The sequence below is a fragment of the Argiope bruennichi genome, chromosome 9 (assembly GCF_947563725.1).
Source record: "Argiope bruennichi chromosome 9, qqArgBrue1.1, whole genome shotgun sequence".
Taxonomy (NCBI): Eukaryota; Metazoa; Arthropoda; class Arachnida; order Araneae; family Araneidae; genus Argiope; species Argiope bruennichi.
Window position 1 is genome coordinate 66,491,869 of NC_079159.1, and position 15,758 is coordinate 66,507,626.

General features: G+C 31.0%; 2 protein-coding genes across 2 annotated transcripts; both read right to left on the reverse strand.

Moving 5' to 3' along the window:
• Positions 1 to 733: 733 nt before the first annotated feature.
• LOC129983678 (N6-adenosine-methyltransferase TMT1A-like) lies at positions 734 to 2,832 on the reverse strand. The gene is made up of 2 exons (XM_056093255.1): positions 2,238 to 2,832; positions 734 to 1,149 (listed from the first exon to the last, which is right to left on the reverse strand). The coding sequence occupies exons 1-2, from the start codon at positions 2,781 to 2,783 to the stop codon at positions 913 to 915; spliced, it is 783 nt and encodes a 260-aa protein (XP_055949230.1). The 5' UTR covers positions 2,784 to 2,832; the 3' UTR covers positions 734 to 912.
• Positions 2,833 to 8,413: 5,581 nt separating this feature from the next.
• Positions 8,414 to 15,364, reverse strand: LOC129983681 (N6-adenosine-methyltransferase TMT1A-like). The gene is made up of 3 exons (XM_056093264.1): positions 15,261 to 15,364; positions 10,475 to 11,007; positions 8,414 to 9,504 (listed from the first exon to the last, which is right to left on the reverse strand). Exons 2-3 carry the CDS (start codon positions 10,991 to 10,993, stop codon positions 9,268 to 9,270), a joined length of 756 nt encoding a protein of 251 aa, XP_055949239.1. The 5' UTR covers positions 10,994 to 11,007; positions 15,261 to 15,364; the 3' UTR covers positions 8,414 to 9,267.
• Between the last annotated feature and the right edge of the window lie 394 nt (positions 15,365 to 15,758).

A 15,758-nucleotide genomic window follows, 5' to 3' on the forward strand; every position in this document is an offset into this window, starting at 1 on the left:
AAAACAAGCAAAAATCACAAATCAGACAGCAGCCAATATACTAAGAATTTTATTTAAAACAGATTACCTATTACAAAACAATTTCTATGTAATAGATCTTTAGTAGTCTGTTTAATTTATTAAACAAAGTATCTTCCTGTTGCACAGTGCTATGTTATACCTATGGGATTATTTTGCTCTTATTACAAATACAAATATCTTTTCCGGTATCTATATCTAAAATTTTTACTGCAAAATATCAGATTAGTCAATGCAATTCTAACCCTTTCTTTAAAAAGACGAGATGCTATTCTTTAAGCGTGATCACTTGTAATGTTATTGCTATAAAAAAGAACGGTTAAAATTTCAAAATATGACTAATGACAAAAACAAACCGAAATATTAATAACTAATGAAATTAATTTCATTCACTTATAATTCGAGTTTATAGTCGAATAAATAGTAGCTTTAAAGGCCACTAAGCCGAAATAAATAGTTATACGACTGATCATGTACATAAAAAGTTAATGTATTTAAATTTACGGCGAAAACCAAAAATAGATATAGTAAGATTTAATGGCAGAAAATCTTGAGTTAAAGTGACTACATAGCCACATGAATGAGGATGAACTCATTTATGCCATCTTCCGATTATAGGATTGGTCGTAACCTTCAGTAAATTATCAACTTGATTTATAATTGGTTACAATAACATAAAAAATGCTTAAACTAAAGCATTGTTTTAATGCTCGATTGTTTTAATGTAAACATCGGAGAAATCCACTTGAATAATATCTTAACATTCTGTATGTGGTTAGTTAAAGGAATAAATTACGAATATTACCTAAACTAATCATAGAATTAAACTTTTTAAAAGATAATCAATATCACAAATTGAAAAATGGTATAATCGTATTTAGCTGAAGCTTCAAATTATTTGGTAGCTATTCCGATAATCATAGGCCTGACATACAACCACATGTCTTTTGAGTAATGCATTTTAGTCACAACATCCGAAAATCCAGCTCTTCTAATTTCTTCATCTTGGTTTCGGTTTATGTTGCAACCATCAAAATATATAGTCCAAACAGGATTTGCTAATCTTTGGATCAAGGCATTCCAAGTGCCCTTGGGATATATGAGGTGCTCTAAAAAGAGATACTTGCCACCCTGAAAAAGAATGCAAATCATTGGAAATTGAATACTGAGAAAAAAACATTAAGAAAATAAATAGATTGAATGAAATAAATGTTGAAGAGAATGATATAGTAACATTAAACTTTTGTCTGAATTTAAAGAACTCGTAAAATAGTTAAAGAATTCATGGTATAATCCCATATAGAATTCCAGTTTTAACTAGTAATTAACAATTAATGTGTCATTTAAAACAATTTTTTTCAGAAAAATTGTTTTAATTACATTTTTTAAAGAAGTTTTCAATATTTTTATTATAATTTTGATGTCTTATTGAGATAGCTTTATCTGACAAACAATATTTAAGCCATGTTAAAATTGAATTGTAAATAGTTACTTTAAGTATAAACGGATTTGTCTAATTTAATATTTTAAGTAAATTCTTCAATAAAATTATAAAGAGAAGAAATTTATACCAAAAACCTCAGTAATTTTTCTCTAAAATTTAAAAAAAACTCAACTTTGATACTATCCAAAAATTATGCATAAATGATTAGTTACTTCCCTATAATGGCTCTGTCCTCCGTTCCGTTTTACATTTTGCTTTGGCCTGTTAGATGACCAAATCTCCCCCCCCCCCAGAGAGCACATATTAATTATTACTGGACGGCAAATCCTGCAAAGATCATTGCTGCTTTGACTGAATACTACCGGTATGAAATTCCAGCCCACAAAATGACGCGTGGCACCCGTTCATATGGCAAATCCAACGTCATCTACCACCAACTACGATTATTCCTGCTTTGACTGAATGCTACAAGCATGAAATTCCATCCCACAAAATGACGTGTGGCACCTGTGCGACACAACGCGCAACTATTTGCAAGTTTGAATTCAAAATCGTGACGACAGCGGGAGTGATTACTGAACGACCATTTCATTTTTGAAATGGCTCTTCAGTCTCTTATTTTAGCTCGCGACATTGACATTTTAATAAAATATACTTAGGTAAGTGTTTCGCCTAAATTTCATTCCTCTAAATTAATCTTTTGTGACAGGATTTCAATTCTCGTAAGTGCGTTTTTTTAAGAATAGAGCATTTAAAAATGTTGAAATATACTTACAGGTTTCAGTACACGTTTGACTTCTTTCAGAGCTGCTCGAACGTTTTTCACAGAACATAAGACAAAAGTACTCACGACAATATCAAAGGATTCATCGTCAAGCTCGTGCATATCTTCGGCCATACCAATCACAACTTTCTTGTAATTTATATGAGCATTTTTCTGTCGGCTTTGTTCAAAGTACTTTAAGAAAGATTCATTCATGTCCAAGATGGACAAATTTGTATTTTCCGGATAGAATTGTAAATTGGATCCTCCTCCAAAGCCAATCTCCAGAATCTCGAAGTTAGTGTTCTTCTTTCTTTCCGGTAAATGCTCCTTAAGAAAATCGAAGGTGCATTTTCTTATCTTCAACAGTGCAGAACCCAGTATAACTTCAACGATTCTGACGAAAAACCACGAGAACCACATATCCCGACACTTTTTGCTGAACTTAAGAACGGTGACAAGTGGAAGAAGGAAAGAAACTGAGACTGCCCACCATATTATGGTCACTGCCGCGTAAATGATGGTATCCATATTTGAAAATGATGATTGTTGTAGCATTGGAAGCAGAGATCCGACTACCTTATTGACCTAAAAGCAGATATAAAAATCTCTAGATTACAATAAAGTCTTTTAATTAAAAGAAAAATGTACGAAGAACTTCTTACAATATATGAACTGCATTAAAAGCATCAGGAGGACTTTATTTCTATCATTGGGATAATACTGTGAAGCAAGGATTTCTTGCCAATCATTTCAAGAATAAGCTAGAAATTAACATATTCTAAGAATAAATGTGTATCGATATTGTGTGAATCTACTGATTCGAACCTCGGATTCGAATATCAGTAATTATTCACCATCATTCCAATTGTAATTTTTCATATCCATATATTAGCTATAACCGTAATTTGTATCTGTGCAATAACAATATTGGCAATAGCCTTGAATATATAATTCCTCATGTTGATATGAAATAAAAGCCTTTGTATTAAAGTGGTCCGCCTCATCATCGCCTCATACACTATAATATTATAATGTGGAAACATGATGTTTTTTTTTTGGGGGGGGGTTTAAGGCCTCAAAATATACTGGTCCGAAAACTGGCGATTTATTGCTTTTGAGACATCATTTTTCTTTTTGCTTTTCGGGTTATTAGAAAAGGTAAAGGAAGTTTCTCACATTTGGCGACTTATCGCCAAAAATCAACGTATTAACGCCGAATTCAATATTGGTTTCGGTTAGAAGGAGTAGATATTCGTTTTTATCTAGAAATGCAAGATAGAATCAATGAAGAAAGATTGCGAAGAGAAGAAGGTAGTTACGATTAAATATACATTAATCTTCATCGCTACGTTAAAAGAGATCAAGCGAGCCTGACTTTTATTCCTTCTAAAGCAGCTTTCACACGAGGCCAACTATTGGGCATAATAGAGAACCCCTCCTTCCTCAGGAAGATCATGTGACCGTAATGGGACAATGGCAAATAGTTGCCTCGTTTGCACGTTCCAGTCTCTTCGTTTTGCGGTTATCGTGCTAACTTATATTCGAACAGCTGGACAGACAGAGTTCCTCTGAACGGATTTTGCTCACAATTTGATTTTAAGCCTGTTTAACAAATTTCATCTGTCTAGCTCAAATCGTTTTTGAGTTATCGTTGTCGCAGACAGACAGACAGATAGACGGACATTTTTCAAAAATATGTTTTTAGAACTCAGGAAGGTCTAAAACAAAGAAATACGCCAAATTCTTGAGTTCGAATTTTTTTACGATTACTCTACTTTTCTTTTTTCTTTGTATACGAGAAAGTAATAACTGGTGGTACATTTGAAGTAACCGAGCTTAGGGAAGACAGCTAAATTTTGATCATATAAAATATTTTAACTGTGCTATGATGGAGAAGTAATTTTAATGACAAAAAAATAGTGAATTTGCTTGTACTTTACTTTTATCTTCAAAGACTGAGACTAAGTTCAGGAACAGGAGACATGGGTTAACATAAATATTTTATTTATATTATGTAGGCAGTTCAATATGATTTTACCATTTGGAGGGTACTGCCGGATCCAGATTCTCAAGAAATATTTTGACAACTAAGTCCAGACTTTCAAATACGGAAGGTCTTTGATGGCAAAAACCAGACTCTGGTGCACGGAATAGCCAAAATTTTCTGTCATTGTGAGGGCGTACTCTTCTACTTTTCAATGGAGCTTCAACTATATATTCTGGAGCTGATTCCACATATTTAATAACGCTGGCTAAGAGACTAATTGAATCTCCAACAAAGCAATATAATTAAATTTTTGGGAAATAATTTTTAAAGTAGAAATTTTTTTAAATAATTGTCCTAGGTATAGTTAAGAAAACTGTTATACTAGATTGGACCTTAGATTTCCAAATAAGTCTACTAGTTTTATTTAGGAGTACAATGGACGTTTAAACTAAAATTTAACATTTTCTGAGATATTTTTTTTCGAAATTTCCATGACAATGTTATTATATTAATACTAGGCTATAAAAATTTTCAGCAAAATTCATTGGTAAATTTTTGATGCTTTTTGATTAAAAAAAATGAAAATGTTATAAAACTTTAAATTATTCTATGCGCATTAAAATAAAACATAAATCCATTTTTTCTATATTTTTAGATAGGTATTTTAATTGTAAACAATATTTTGCATATTTAACTTTATTGAAAAGAACAATTCTTACTTCAAAACTCGAGTAGAATAAATAAAAAAAAATTAAATAATCATCGCAGTAATATTGATCGATGTCTTCAATAAAAAATTCTAAGATTCATAAATGATTTAATCACGCAAAATTATATCTTTATATGTTTATATAGCATAACAGAATAATTTCAAGGTTTTAATTAAAAATATCCTGCGCATGGATTATTTAAAAACTCCAGCACTTAAATGAAAACGAAACTGTCATACTGCAGCTGTCTAAATATAAACAAGTGGGAGTGGCACTCTAATATCAATTAAAAAAAGCTCTCATACTGATTAAACGAATAAAACCATCAAAATTCTTTTTGAAAATGATTACTCGTAATCTAAAAATTCGTAAAAGATTTTTTTAAAAATATTAATTTTAGTCTATTTTTTCATATTTTCATCGTCTATTGAACCTTTAACCAATAAAGATATTTTTTTGGAATCTTCAGATTCATATCAAAACATACTGTATGATACTAATCTTGACATTTTATGTATTATACCATTTATTCGTCCTTTGTCTCCTCACATGTGATTCAAAACTAACCAGGAAGCTGAAACAATATTTAACTTCTTAAATAGACTTTTTTTTTTTATTTGCTTGCCTTGTAGCGCTTCCAATTTGAGAGAGCTACAAGCGGATTAAAATTGCTTTTTGGATGATTCCTATAACTACACTGATTTTAACATTCCATTTAAATAATGTTTTAAAATTCAAACTGGAAAATTTAAAATAAAACACTCATCTCTGGATTACTTAAATATAATTATTATAGTAAATTGTGGCCAAAAGAAATTTCCTTTTTGAGGAAATAATAAGAAATTTGGTTACTTTTAAACAACATAAGAACAAATGGTCTTGTGTTAAAGTAGTTAGCTGATGGTATCTAAATCTAAACATTTGTTATCTAATTGAAGTTAAGTGTGGCCTTTCTGTAAAACTGATTTCATAAATCTTATTATTTTTGTAGCAACACAAATTATTTATTTTAAGTCCCAAATAATTAATAGAATTAAAATTTTGTTATTCGTCCAATCTAGATTTGAATAGAAATTAGATTCAAAAGATTCAAATTCTGCAATCTTCACGTATTTTATGAAATAAGATTGGTTGAAAATATGTTTAATTCTAAAATTCAAATCAGTTTTTTTTTTACTTTCTTTTTACAATACTTTTTCTAATACTTTGTATATCTTCAAAATATTTAAGCTTCACATTTTGACGAATCTCCACGTTTCAGGTCTTCACATTCGAAAAACTCATTGTTGTCTGTCTGTCTGTGAACACGATAACTCAAAAATGTTTTTAGCTAGACCGAAGACATTTGGTATATTGACTGATGACCAAATTTATAGATTTACAAAATTTCGAATGAAATCCCTTCTGAGGATGTTGTACCTTTAGAAGCAAATTCGATTCTATCTCCCTGTTTATATTTTGAGTTAAAATTTCGTACACTGGTGTGGCATCTAAGTTATAGATTCTCATTCAATTTTGTCAAAGGGTTGATTATCTGTCGGTCTATTCTTTCGCATGGATGTAAACGCAATAACTAATAAACGTGGGAACTTAAATTAATGAAATTCAGTACGTCATTTTGTGACTGCAATTGTTGTTCAGTGTCAAGGTTTAGTTATATTAACGTCCCGTTTGAAGCAACACTTGGGCTATTTTGGGACGGACCTCGTCATTTTGAACTGCGGTCAGATGACGAGGACGGCACCTGAGCTGGCACCCCCCTCTCCACACCACACCACACCAGTGGGAGGACGTTTGATCAGGACGGATTTAAGGTGCAACAGACCCCCCTACACGACGGTTCTTCGGGTCTTGAACCTGAAACCCTCCAGTTCCGAAGCCGAGACTTTACCACCAGGCCACCGCGGCCCACTTGTTCCGTGTCAAATTTTAGTTCCCAGTAATAGGAAAAAAAGGCGTCTAAAATGCATGCCCGATACTCTCAGCAAAATTGCTAGATTGGCGCCAACACTATACGACGCGCTCGCGGCTTTATCCCAGGTAAATATGGTAAAAGAGAGACGAGACCTTTATCGGAGAGTGTGAGATAAAGTTTCGGAGAGAACTTCCGCTAGGCTTCTACAATACAGTTAATATACCGTGTTGTTATTGGTAAATATACACGATTTATTTTCTCTTCGCTTCTTCCGTTAATTCTAAAGAATGCTGCTTTTCTTGATATAAAAATAAACATTTTTTTTCACTTTTGAGCCAGTTATACAGCTATTCTTAAATTTTTTACTTTCTAGCATACGTAGTATAGAAAAAGTATCGCAATCGTCAAAAATTTGAACTCGAGACATTGACGGAACTCCACGTTTTACTTGAGACCAAATTTGGAGATAATTCTGTGCAGAGGAAGTCCGTCTGTCCAGCTTTTCAAATATAAGTTAACAGGATAACTACAGAACAAAGAGGTTAGATAGATAAGATTTGGTACACACATTTAACATTAATAATGTACTCATCTGTCAAAATTTGGGACAAAACTAACAAAGATTGACCGTCTGTCGGTCTACACTTTCAGAAAAAAAATAATTCATAAAAGCAATGACTCAAATATATCAAATTTGGTATGTGAAGTTTATAATTCCAAATTTTGTATCAATCGATGGTGAAAACGTGTCTCGCGTACACATTCAATTTTCGGATGGTATTAACGCCATGCCAGGCATTAATCGCCAAAAAACTCGCCAAGGATGACACGATAAATGCAGTAAAAAGGTTAAATTCGCGCCAAAAGTTAATGTTTCATAATTATTTGTATGCCAGTGCCATGGAAGGCGTTCTCTCGCATGACAAGTTTATTAGAGAGTATGCGAGAGTGTTTTGTGGGGACCACTTCCACTTGTTATCTGATTTGGAGCAGCGAAAAAAGTATAATCTACCCCTGAAAACTTCGATTTATAGGTTTGCCGGGAGTTTTCTAAAACCTTTAGAGAAATAGATTGAGCAAAAGTAAATGGTATACACCACGTAAGAATAATATAATTGTGGATCATTTGGGAAATTTAGAATCCAAATTTCATTTTTCAAGTTTCGTTTCATCAATTTCAATTTTTTTCGTAATAAATGTGATCTATCAAACATTTTTATGACTTGTAATTTTTTTTTATGCATTGAAATATTAACATTTTTGTTTTAACATGTTTTGGATAAGTAAATGCCAGTTTATCTGTATGAGAAATAACCTGTTAATAAATTTAATTATCATGTTTGAGTCAATGAGGACACCAATTGAAATCGTACCGAATCGTACCATTTTTGAATGCAGTACTTCGGTATGAAAATTACACAAAATCCACAAACACTTCAACAATTAAATGGATTCTAAATGAAATCAACATACAATATTTTCTCGAAATGCAAGGTTCATCTGTCTTATATAATTTAAAAAATTCAAAACAATTATAGGGTTTAAAGAAGCAAAAATTAATGACAACACATAGTAACTGATACGATAAGAATTTTTATTCAAAGCAGATTACATATTACGAAACAATTTCTATATAAAATCTTTTTTAAGCTGCTTAATTTATTAAACGAAATATCTTTCTGTTGAACAATGTTATGTTATATCTTTGGAATTATTTGCAATTATTGCAAATACAAATATCTTTTCCGATTACTATATCTTATATTTTTCCAGCAAATGATCATAGATTAGTCAATATTATTATAACCCTTTCTTTAAAAAGGCAAGATTTTATTCTCTTTAAAAGCATGGCCAGCCATAATAAAAGCATTAAAATTTCAAAATATGACTAATGTGAAAAACAAACCGAAATATTAATAACTAATGAAATTAATTTCAGTCACTTAGAGTTCCAGTTTACAGGAGAATAAATAGTAAATTTTAAAGCCAATAAGCCAAGATAAATAGTTATAAGACTGATATTCATGTATATAAAAAGACGATGCATTTAAATTGAAAGCTAAAAACAAGAGTAGATAGTGCAAGATTAAATTGCAGAATTTTTTAAAGTTATTCCTACTTTATAATAACCACATAAGTGTATATGAATTCATTTATGTCATCTGCTGATTATGGAGTCATTCGTAACTTTCAGTGAATTATCAACTAATTAACTTATAATTAACTACAATAACATAAATTATGGTTAAACTGAAGCTTGATTATTGTAATGTAAAAATCGGAACAATATCTTAAATTTTCCTAGAGTGGTTAATGAATAGTTTAAATAATATTCGTAATTTCTTCTAATCATAGAATTAACTTTTTAAAAATAATCAATATCACAAACTGAAAAATAGTATAATCACATTTAGCTGAGGCTTCAAATTATTTGGTAGCAATTCCGATAATCATTGGTCTGATATACATCCACATGTCTTTTGGATAATGCATTTTAGTCACAACATCCGAAAATCCAGCTCTTCTCATTTCTTCATCATGGTTTCGGTTTATGTTGCAGCCATTAAAATATAAATTCCAGATTGGATTTGTTAATCTTTGGATCATGGCATTCCAAGTGCCCTTGGGATATACGAGGTGTTCTAAAAAGAAGAACTTGCCACCCTGAAAAAGAATGCAAATCATTTGAAATTGAACACTGCGAAAAAAAACACAGATTAAAATAAATCAAGTGAAATAAATGCTGAAGAGAAAGATATTATAACACTGAACTTGTCTAAATTCGAAGAACTCGTAAAATAATTAAAGAATGTCATATAATTCCCATATAGAATTCCAGTTTTAACTAGTAATTAACAATTAATGCGTCATTTAAAATAAACATTTTCAGAAAAATTGTTTAAATTACATTTTTCAAAGAGGCTCTAATGATTGTTTTAAATATTATTTTTCTTCATAATTTTGATGCCTCATTGAAATGGCTTTATCGGATATAAATTATATTTAAACTATTTTAAAATTTTACGAATAGTTACTTGAAATATAAACGGATTTGTTTTATTTAATATTTTAAATAAGTTCTTTAATAAAAGTATAAAGAGAAGAAATTTATACCCAAAAAAATCAGTAATTTCTCTAAAATTAAAAAAAACTCAACTTTGATACTGACCAAAAATTGTGCATAAATAATTAGTTACCTCCCTATAACACCCTGTCCTCCCTTACTCTTTACATTATTGCCTTGGCCTGTTAGAAGACCAGATTTTCCACCAGATTATTATTGGACGACAAATCCAGCGTCATCTATAACCAACAACGATCATTGCTGCTTTGACCAAATGCCGCCGGTGTGAAATTCTATCCCACAAAATGACGTGTGGACCTGTGCGACACAACGCGCAACTGTTTGCTAGTTTGCATTCAAAATCGTGATGACAGCGGGAGTGATCACTGAACGTCCATTTCATTTTTGAAATGGCTCTTCAGTCTCATATTTTACCTCGTGACATTGACATTTTAATAAAACAAATATATTTATATAAAGGTTTTGCCTAAATTTCGTTCCTCTAAATTCATTTTTTTTGTAAGTGCATTTTTTAGAGTAGAGCATTTAAAAATGTTGAAATATACTTACAGGTTTCAGTACACGTTTAACTTCTTTCAGAGCTGCTCGAACGCTTTTCACAGAACACAAGACAAAAGTACTCACAACAATATCAAAGGATTCATCGTCAAGCTCGTGCATATCTTCGGCCATACCAATCACAACTTTCTTGTAATTTATATGAGGATTTTTCTGTCGGCTTTCTTCAAAGTACTTTAAGAAAGATTCGTTCATGTCCAAGATGGACAAATTTGTATTTTCCGGATAGAATTGTAAATTGGATCCTCCTCCAAAGCCTATCTCCAGAATTTCGAAGTTAGTGTTCTTCTTTCTTTCCGGTAAATGATCCTTAAGAAAATCGAAGGCAGATTTTCTTATCTTCAACAATTTTGAACCCAGTATAACTTCAATGATTCTGACGAAAACCCAAGAGAACCACATGTACCGATACTTTTTGCTGAACTTAAGAACGATAACAAATGGAAGAAGGAGAGAAACTGATAGTGACCACCATATTATGGTCATTGCTGGGTAAAGGATGGCATCCATACTACCTTATTGACCTAAAAGCAAATACAAAAGTTTTTAGACTACAATAAAGTCTTCTAATTTAAAAAAAAATGTACGAATAACTTCAAACAATACATGAGCTGCATTAAAAGCATCGGGAGCATTTCATTTCAATTCCATTGGGATAATACAGCGAAGCAGGGTTATCTTGCTGATCATTTCAATAATTAGAAATTAACATATTCTAAGAATAAATGTGTATTGATATAATGGGGGGCTACGGATACGAACTTCGGATTCGAATCTCAGTGATTATCCACTAACATTCCGACTGTAACTTTTCCTGTTCATAGATTAGCTGTAATTGTAATTTGATTCAATTACAGTTATAAAAGCTAATATTGTTGATAACTTTGAGTATGTAATTTTTTATGTTGACATGAATTAAAAGCTTTGTCTTCCCCTTGATTTGGCCGTCTCGGGTTCGAGTCCTGGTCCGTTCATGGTTGCTCTCTACCCTGTGTACTATCTATGAGGTGTGTGAAAGAATCCCCCGGATTGTACAAGTGAATGTGTGTGTCATCTTCATATGAGCTAGAAGTCAGACTTCTACCCTCGGGTGCTCAGGGGTCTTGGCCCACAGAATCTACTGCTCACTCGGCTTAAATCGCTGACTGTTCGTCAACGGGCTTATAAAGTGCCATAAGTAACAACAATAAGTAAAAGATTTTGTTTTAGTTTTAAAGTGGTCCGACTCATCATCATCTCATACACTATAATATATTATTGTGTGAGAACCTGATGTTGTTTTGGTTTGGAGTTTTTGAAGCCTCAAAATGCACAGTCAGAAATTTGGCGATTTAATGCTTTCTCGACATCAATGTTTAGCTTTTAGGGTTATTAGAAAATGATAAGGAAAGTTGTCACATTGGGCCATTCATCGCCAACAAAAAGTTACAACTTATCGTAAATGGATCCGATTCTTTTGACTGGACAGCGCGTCAGAATTGTGCCCGTCTCCAAAAACTTGCCTAAAGTTGCCATCATAGGAGGATACCAGAAATGATGGGAAAAGGCTTTTAGAGGTTTCAATAAAAAATCATTATGTTTGTATTTAGTAAGAAATCGCTCGAAATAGATCAACTTTGATGACTGTTCAGTAATCTTAAGCTTAGTTGTAATCGTTGATTTCCTTACCGAAAATGATTTTATCTTCCAAAAATTAGTCTTTGTACTTTCATTAAACTTAAAATTAACTTTTTAATGATATCAATTACCTTTTAATTTCCTATCTGTATAGTTTTCACTTACTTTTTAATAATATTTTTAATTTAATTTGATACTCTATCAGAAATAATCTTGTTAAATGTTGTGCAGTCATCCATTAAAATATTCAATTACGTGTTTTTACCAATCATTTTGTAGGTTTTTTCACACCCATTTTCATTTCATAATCTATACACTTTTTAATCTGCAGTAAACTAATTCAATTAATTCATGTGTTGCAATCTCGGATTTCTGTTGGATTGATATTACTTGACTTACAAAAAAATAATGTTTTCTCATGATAACTTGAAATTTGCGATAGCATGTTTCAATATATAATAATAATAATAATAATTATTATTATTGTTGTTACATTTGTTTCTATTTAACCTTACTAATGAATTTGAAAATATAGCATGTTTATTGTTGTATTGACAAATTGTAATTGATTTTTATTTCGCAAATATATATTTTTATTATTTAAGCTCTGTTTTGTGCTTTTCATTGATAAATTAATTCTGAGATTTATGTCAATATTATCACTTTTAAACTGAAATTGTTCATTGCGTTTTTATTTGGTGTTCATTTTAGAAGGGAATGTTAATCAAGCTAAACTGACTATTAAAAATATGTTATGAAATTTACTATTAGTAAGAAAGAATCAACCTGTATTAATGGAATCGGATATTTTGCAAATAACAGCCTTGTCATAATACGTTTAATATGCATTTGGTTGTAGAACATGTTCTACAGTCAGATATTCAATTACATTGATTTTTTCACAAAATGCTCGATTGCTTTAAATCTCATTTACTGTCTTAGAAAGTCTTAAGTGAGGAATTATCTCATTAATTAAATAAATATCAAAAAATAATATCCATGTCAATTCCGTTAACCAAGATAAGTCATTCACATTAAATTCTGATATGTTTGAGCACTATTTAACCCTTTCTAGGGCCGTGGGATGTATGCTTCCCACTAAATTTATCAATCTTTGTATGAAATTATGTAGGTTGGCACAAGTTCTGACAAATTTTTTTAGTAAGTCAGAAACTTAGCAGCTTCAGTTCTTTATCTCAGACAAAATGATGTGTCTTGATTTGTTACTTAATTATTAATTAATCAAATTAATTAATTAATCAAATTAATTAATTAATCAAATTAAATTATCTAATAAGCTAAATGAATCCCTTTTCTTATTCTAATTTCAAACCTAAAAATATTTTAACATAACTAGAAAAAAATGGCCCTTTAAAGGGTTAACACGTTTGTTGCCATGATGGACGCCTGTGATTCGGACCACTATCTAATAAGATACTAACTTATTTGCTCTTTTAATTGTAGTAGAGAAGAAAATATATATATGAATATGAATCACTGGTGATTCATCAATCATATATGAATCACTGGTGATTCACGTGCTGAGCAACGTGTTAAAACAAGGAGATATAAACTAAACGTAGGCTTGTTCTACTCGCATCAAATTCTTCAATGACTGGGAACTTTTGCTGTTACAGGAATATAAGTGACACAAAAATCAACGTATTAACGCCGAATTCAATATTGGTTTCGGTTAGAAGGAGTAGATATTCGTTTTTATCTAGAAATGTAAGATAGAACCAGTGTAGCTAAGATTTCGAAGAGAAGGTCAACAAATTGATTTTGTCTACAGAAACATTTTCTATAGATGTTTTCTACAGTTCAAGAACGAGGGTGGAAGCGAAACCACAGAAAGACCCGGGTAATTTTTTGTTCTGGGCTAGATTAGAAGATATAGCCATGGGAATCTGATTTTATTTATGCTAAACTTATTTTATAATAAATATATAAATGTCTTAATTTCAATGAAATGTTGTGGAAGTTATTATGCTTCATTTTTGTTTTATGAAATTTGTGGAGTTATCTAAATTTCAAATTGTCATATTCAGATTCTGGTCATATCTAAAACGGAATGCAAAATAGAATATCTCCAAAGCAGAATTTGAAATAACACCTTCCTTTTTTCGAGGCTCAGTTCTACAAACTGAATATCAAAACGCACTGATCAAATGATTTGAAAGTCAAATAGTCTTTTAAGTCTCATTTTGGGTAAAGGCGACAAAAAATACATTTTTCCAAAATGTTATTTTTTCGACATAAAATCCACTAAAATCAATTTTGTGCAATAACATTTTTGCGAGTTTCCTTGATAATGGCTTTAAAATCTGGCTTGCTTTTTATTTAATGAAAGAACTACCAATGTTAAATACATACTCATTTGTATACTAGTTTGTATTTGCATTTGTAGGGTATCCAGTTAGAGCTTTTAATTCTAATCTGAATCATAATCGGAATAAAATAGATCCCATTATAAAGGCTGCTGAACAATAATTTCACATGAAAAATATAATTCAAGTTTTTCAATTAAATGTCTGAAAGCGATGTATAAATGAATGTAAATACGTATTGATGTCCATCATAGCATAGATGATCTATAAAATACTATAAACTTTGAATTGTTAAAGCCGTCATGTTGACGGGTCTTGGTATAAATAGATAGAAGCCATACTGATTATGGAAGTTAAATGGCCGAGTGAAAATGGAATAGGAATATTTAATTACTCATATATTTCATTAAAAGCCGTCATAAAGTTCTAGAAAAATACATAAACGATATCAAAATTTTTAAACATGAAATTATAAAAACATCAAAATAATGGTCTTGGTAGTTCAAGTGTTATTGAAATTTTTTTAAAAAAATATCTTCCAGAGGATTGCATATCTTAGAATGAATCGAAAAGTACATTCTCAACATGTGACATGTATTTGTGTCAAAATTAGTAGCTATAGTTCAAACTGTATGTTTGAATTATAGCTACTAATTATGGCGTTCATTTTTTAAGTTAGCAACAACACACACACACACAAACGCACATGCTCTTTCACAGTTATTGGAGACGTAAAAAAGTGTATCAGAAATAAGAAAAAAATCTTGAGTGGAAACAGGAGTTGCATAGATTTGCACATTTAATAGCAAATATAATAAATAAAAAAGTCTTACTTTGTTTCTATCCAAATGCAACCGTGAGAATTTGTAAAGTTGCTCCAACCTACTTGGAATTCAGTCAACAATAAATCGAAAAATTCGAAGGGGAAATATATACATTTAAGTTAAAGGTTAAATAAACTGAACTTGTGATAAGACAGCCCACATGATAATTTCGCATTCAGACATTTTCGTAATCAGCAAATTTTGCAAACAAATGCGTATGTAGCAAATTTGCATTCTGGGAAATATAAATTAAAACTGAATTATTTGCTTATCCTGTTGCAAAACCTATGAAACCTATGAAATAGATAAGGTTTCATGAATCCAATAGGTGTTACAATTTATTTGTTTACTCGAAAAGCAAAGTTTGGACTTTTGTATTTATATTGGATACATTCACTGATAGAAACAGCTTTCTGAAAACCTTGAGGTCCTGTATCTCCTACCGCACTTAGTAACACTATAACGTCTAATTTCTGTCTCTTGAAGGTTACAATATGTTCTTTGAAG

Excerpts from the sequence above, each read along its gene's own strand:
- LOC129983678 (XM_056093255.1), bottom strand. The coding sequence starts at position 2,783 with ATGCTACAACAATCATCATTTTCAAATATGGATACCATCATTTACGCG. Across the intron at positions 1,150-2,237 it reads TCAAACGTGTACTGAAACCT|GGTGGCAAGTATCTCTTTTT; the intron begins GTAAGTATATTT and ends ATTCTTTTTCAG.
- LOC129983681 (XM_056093264.1), bottom strand. The coding sequence starts at position 10,993 with ATGGATGCCATCCTTTACCCAGCAATGACCATAATATGGTGGTCACTA. Across the intron at positions 9,505-10,474 it reads TTAAACGTGTACTGAAACCT|GGTGGCAAGTTCTTCTTTTT; the intron begins GTAAGTATATTT and ends ATTCTTTTTCAG.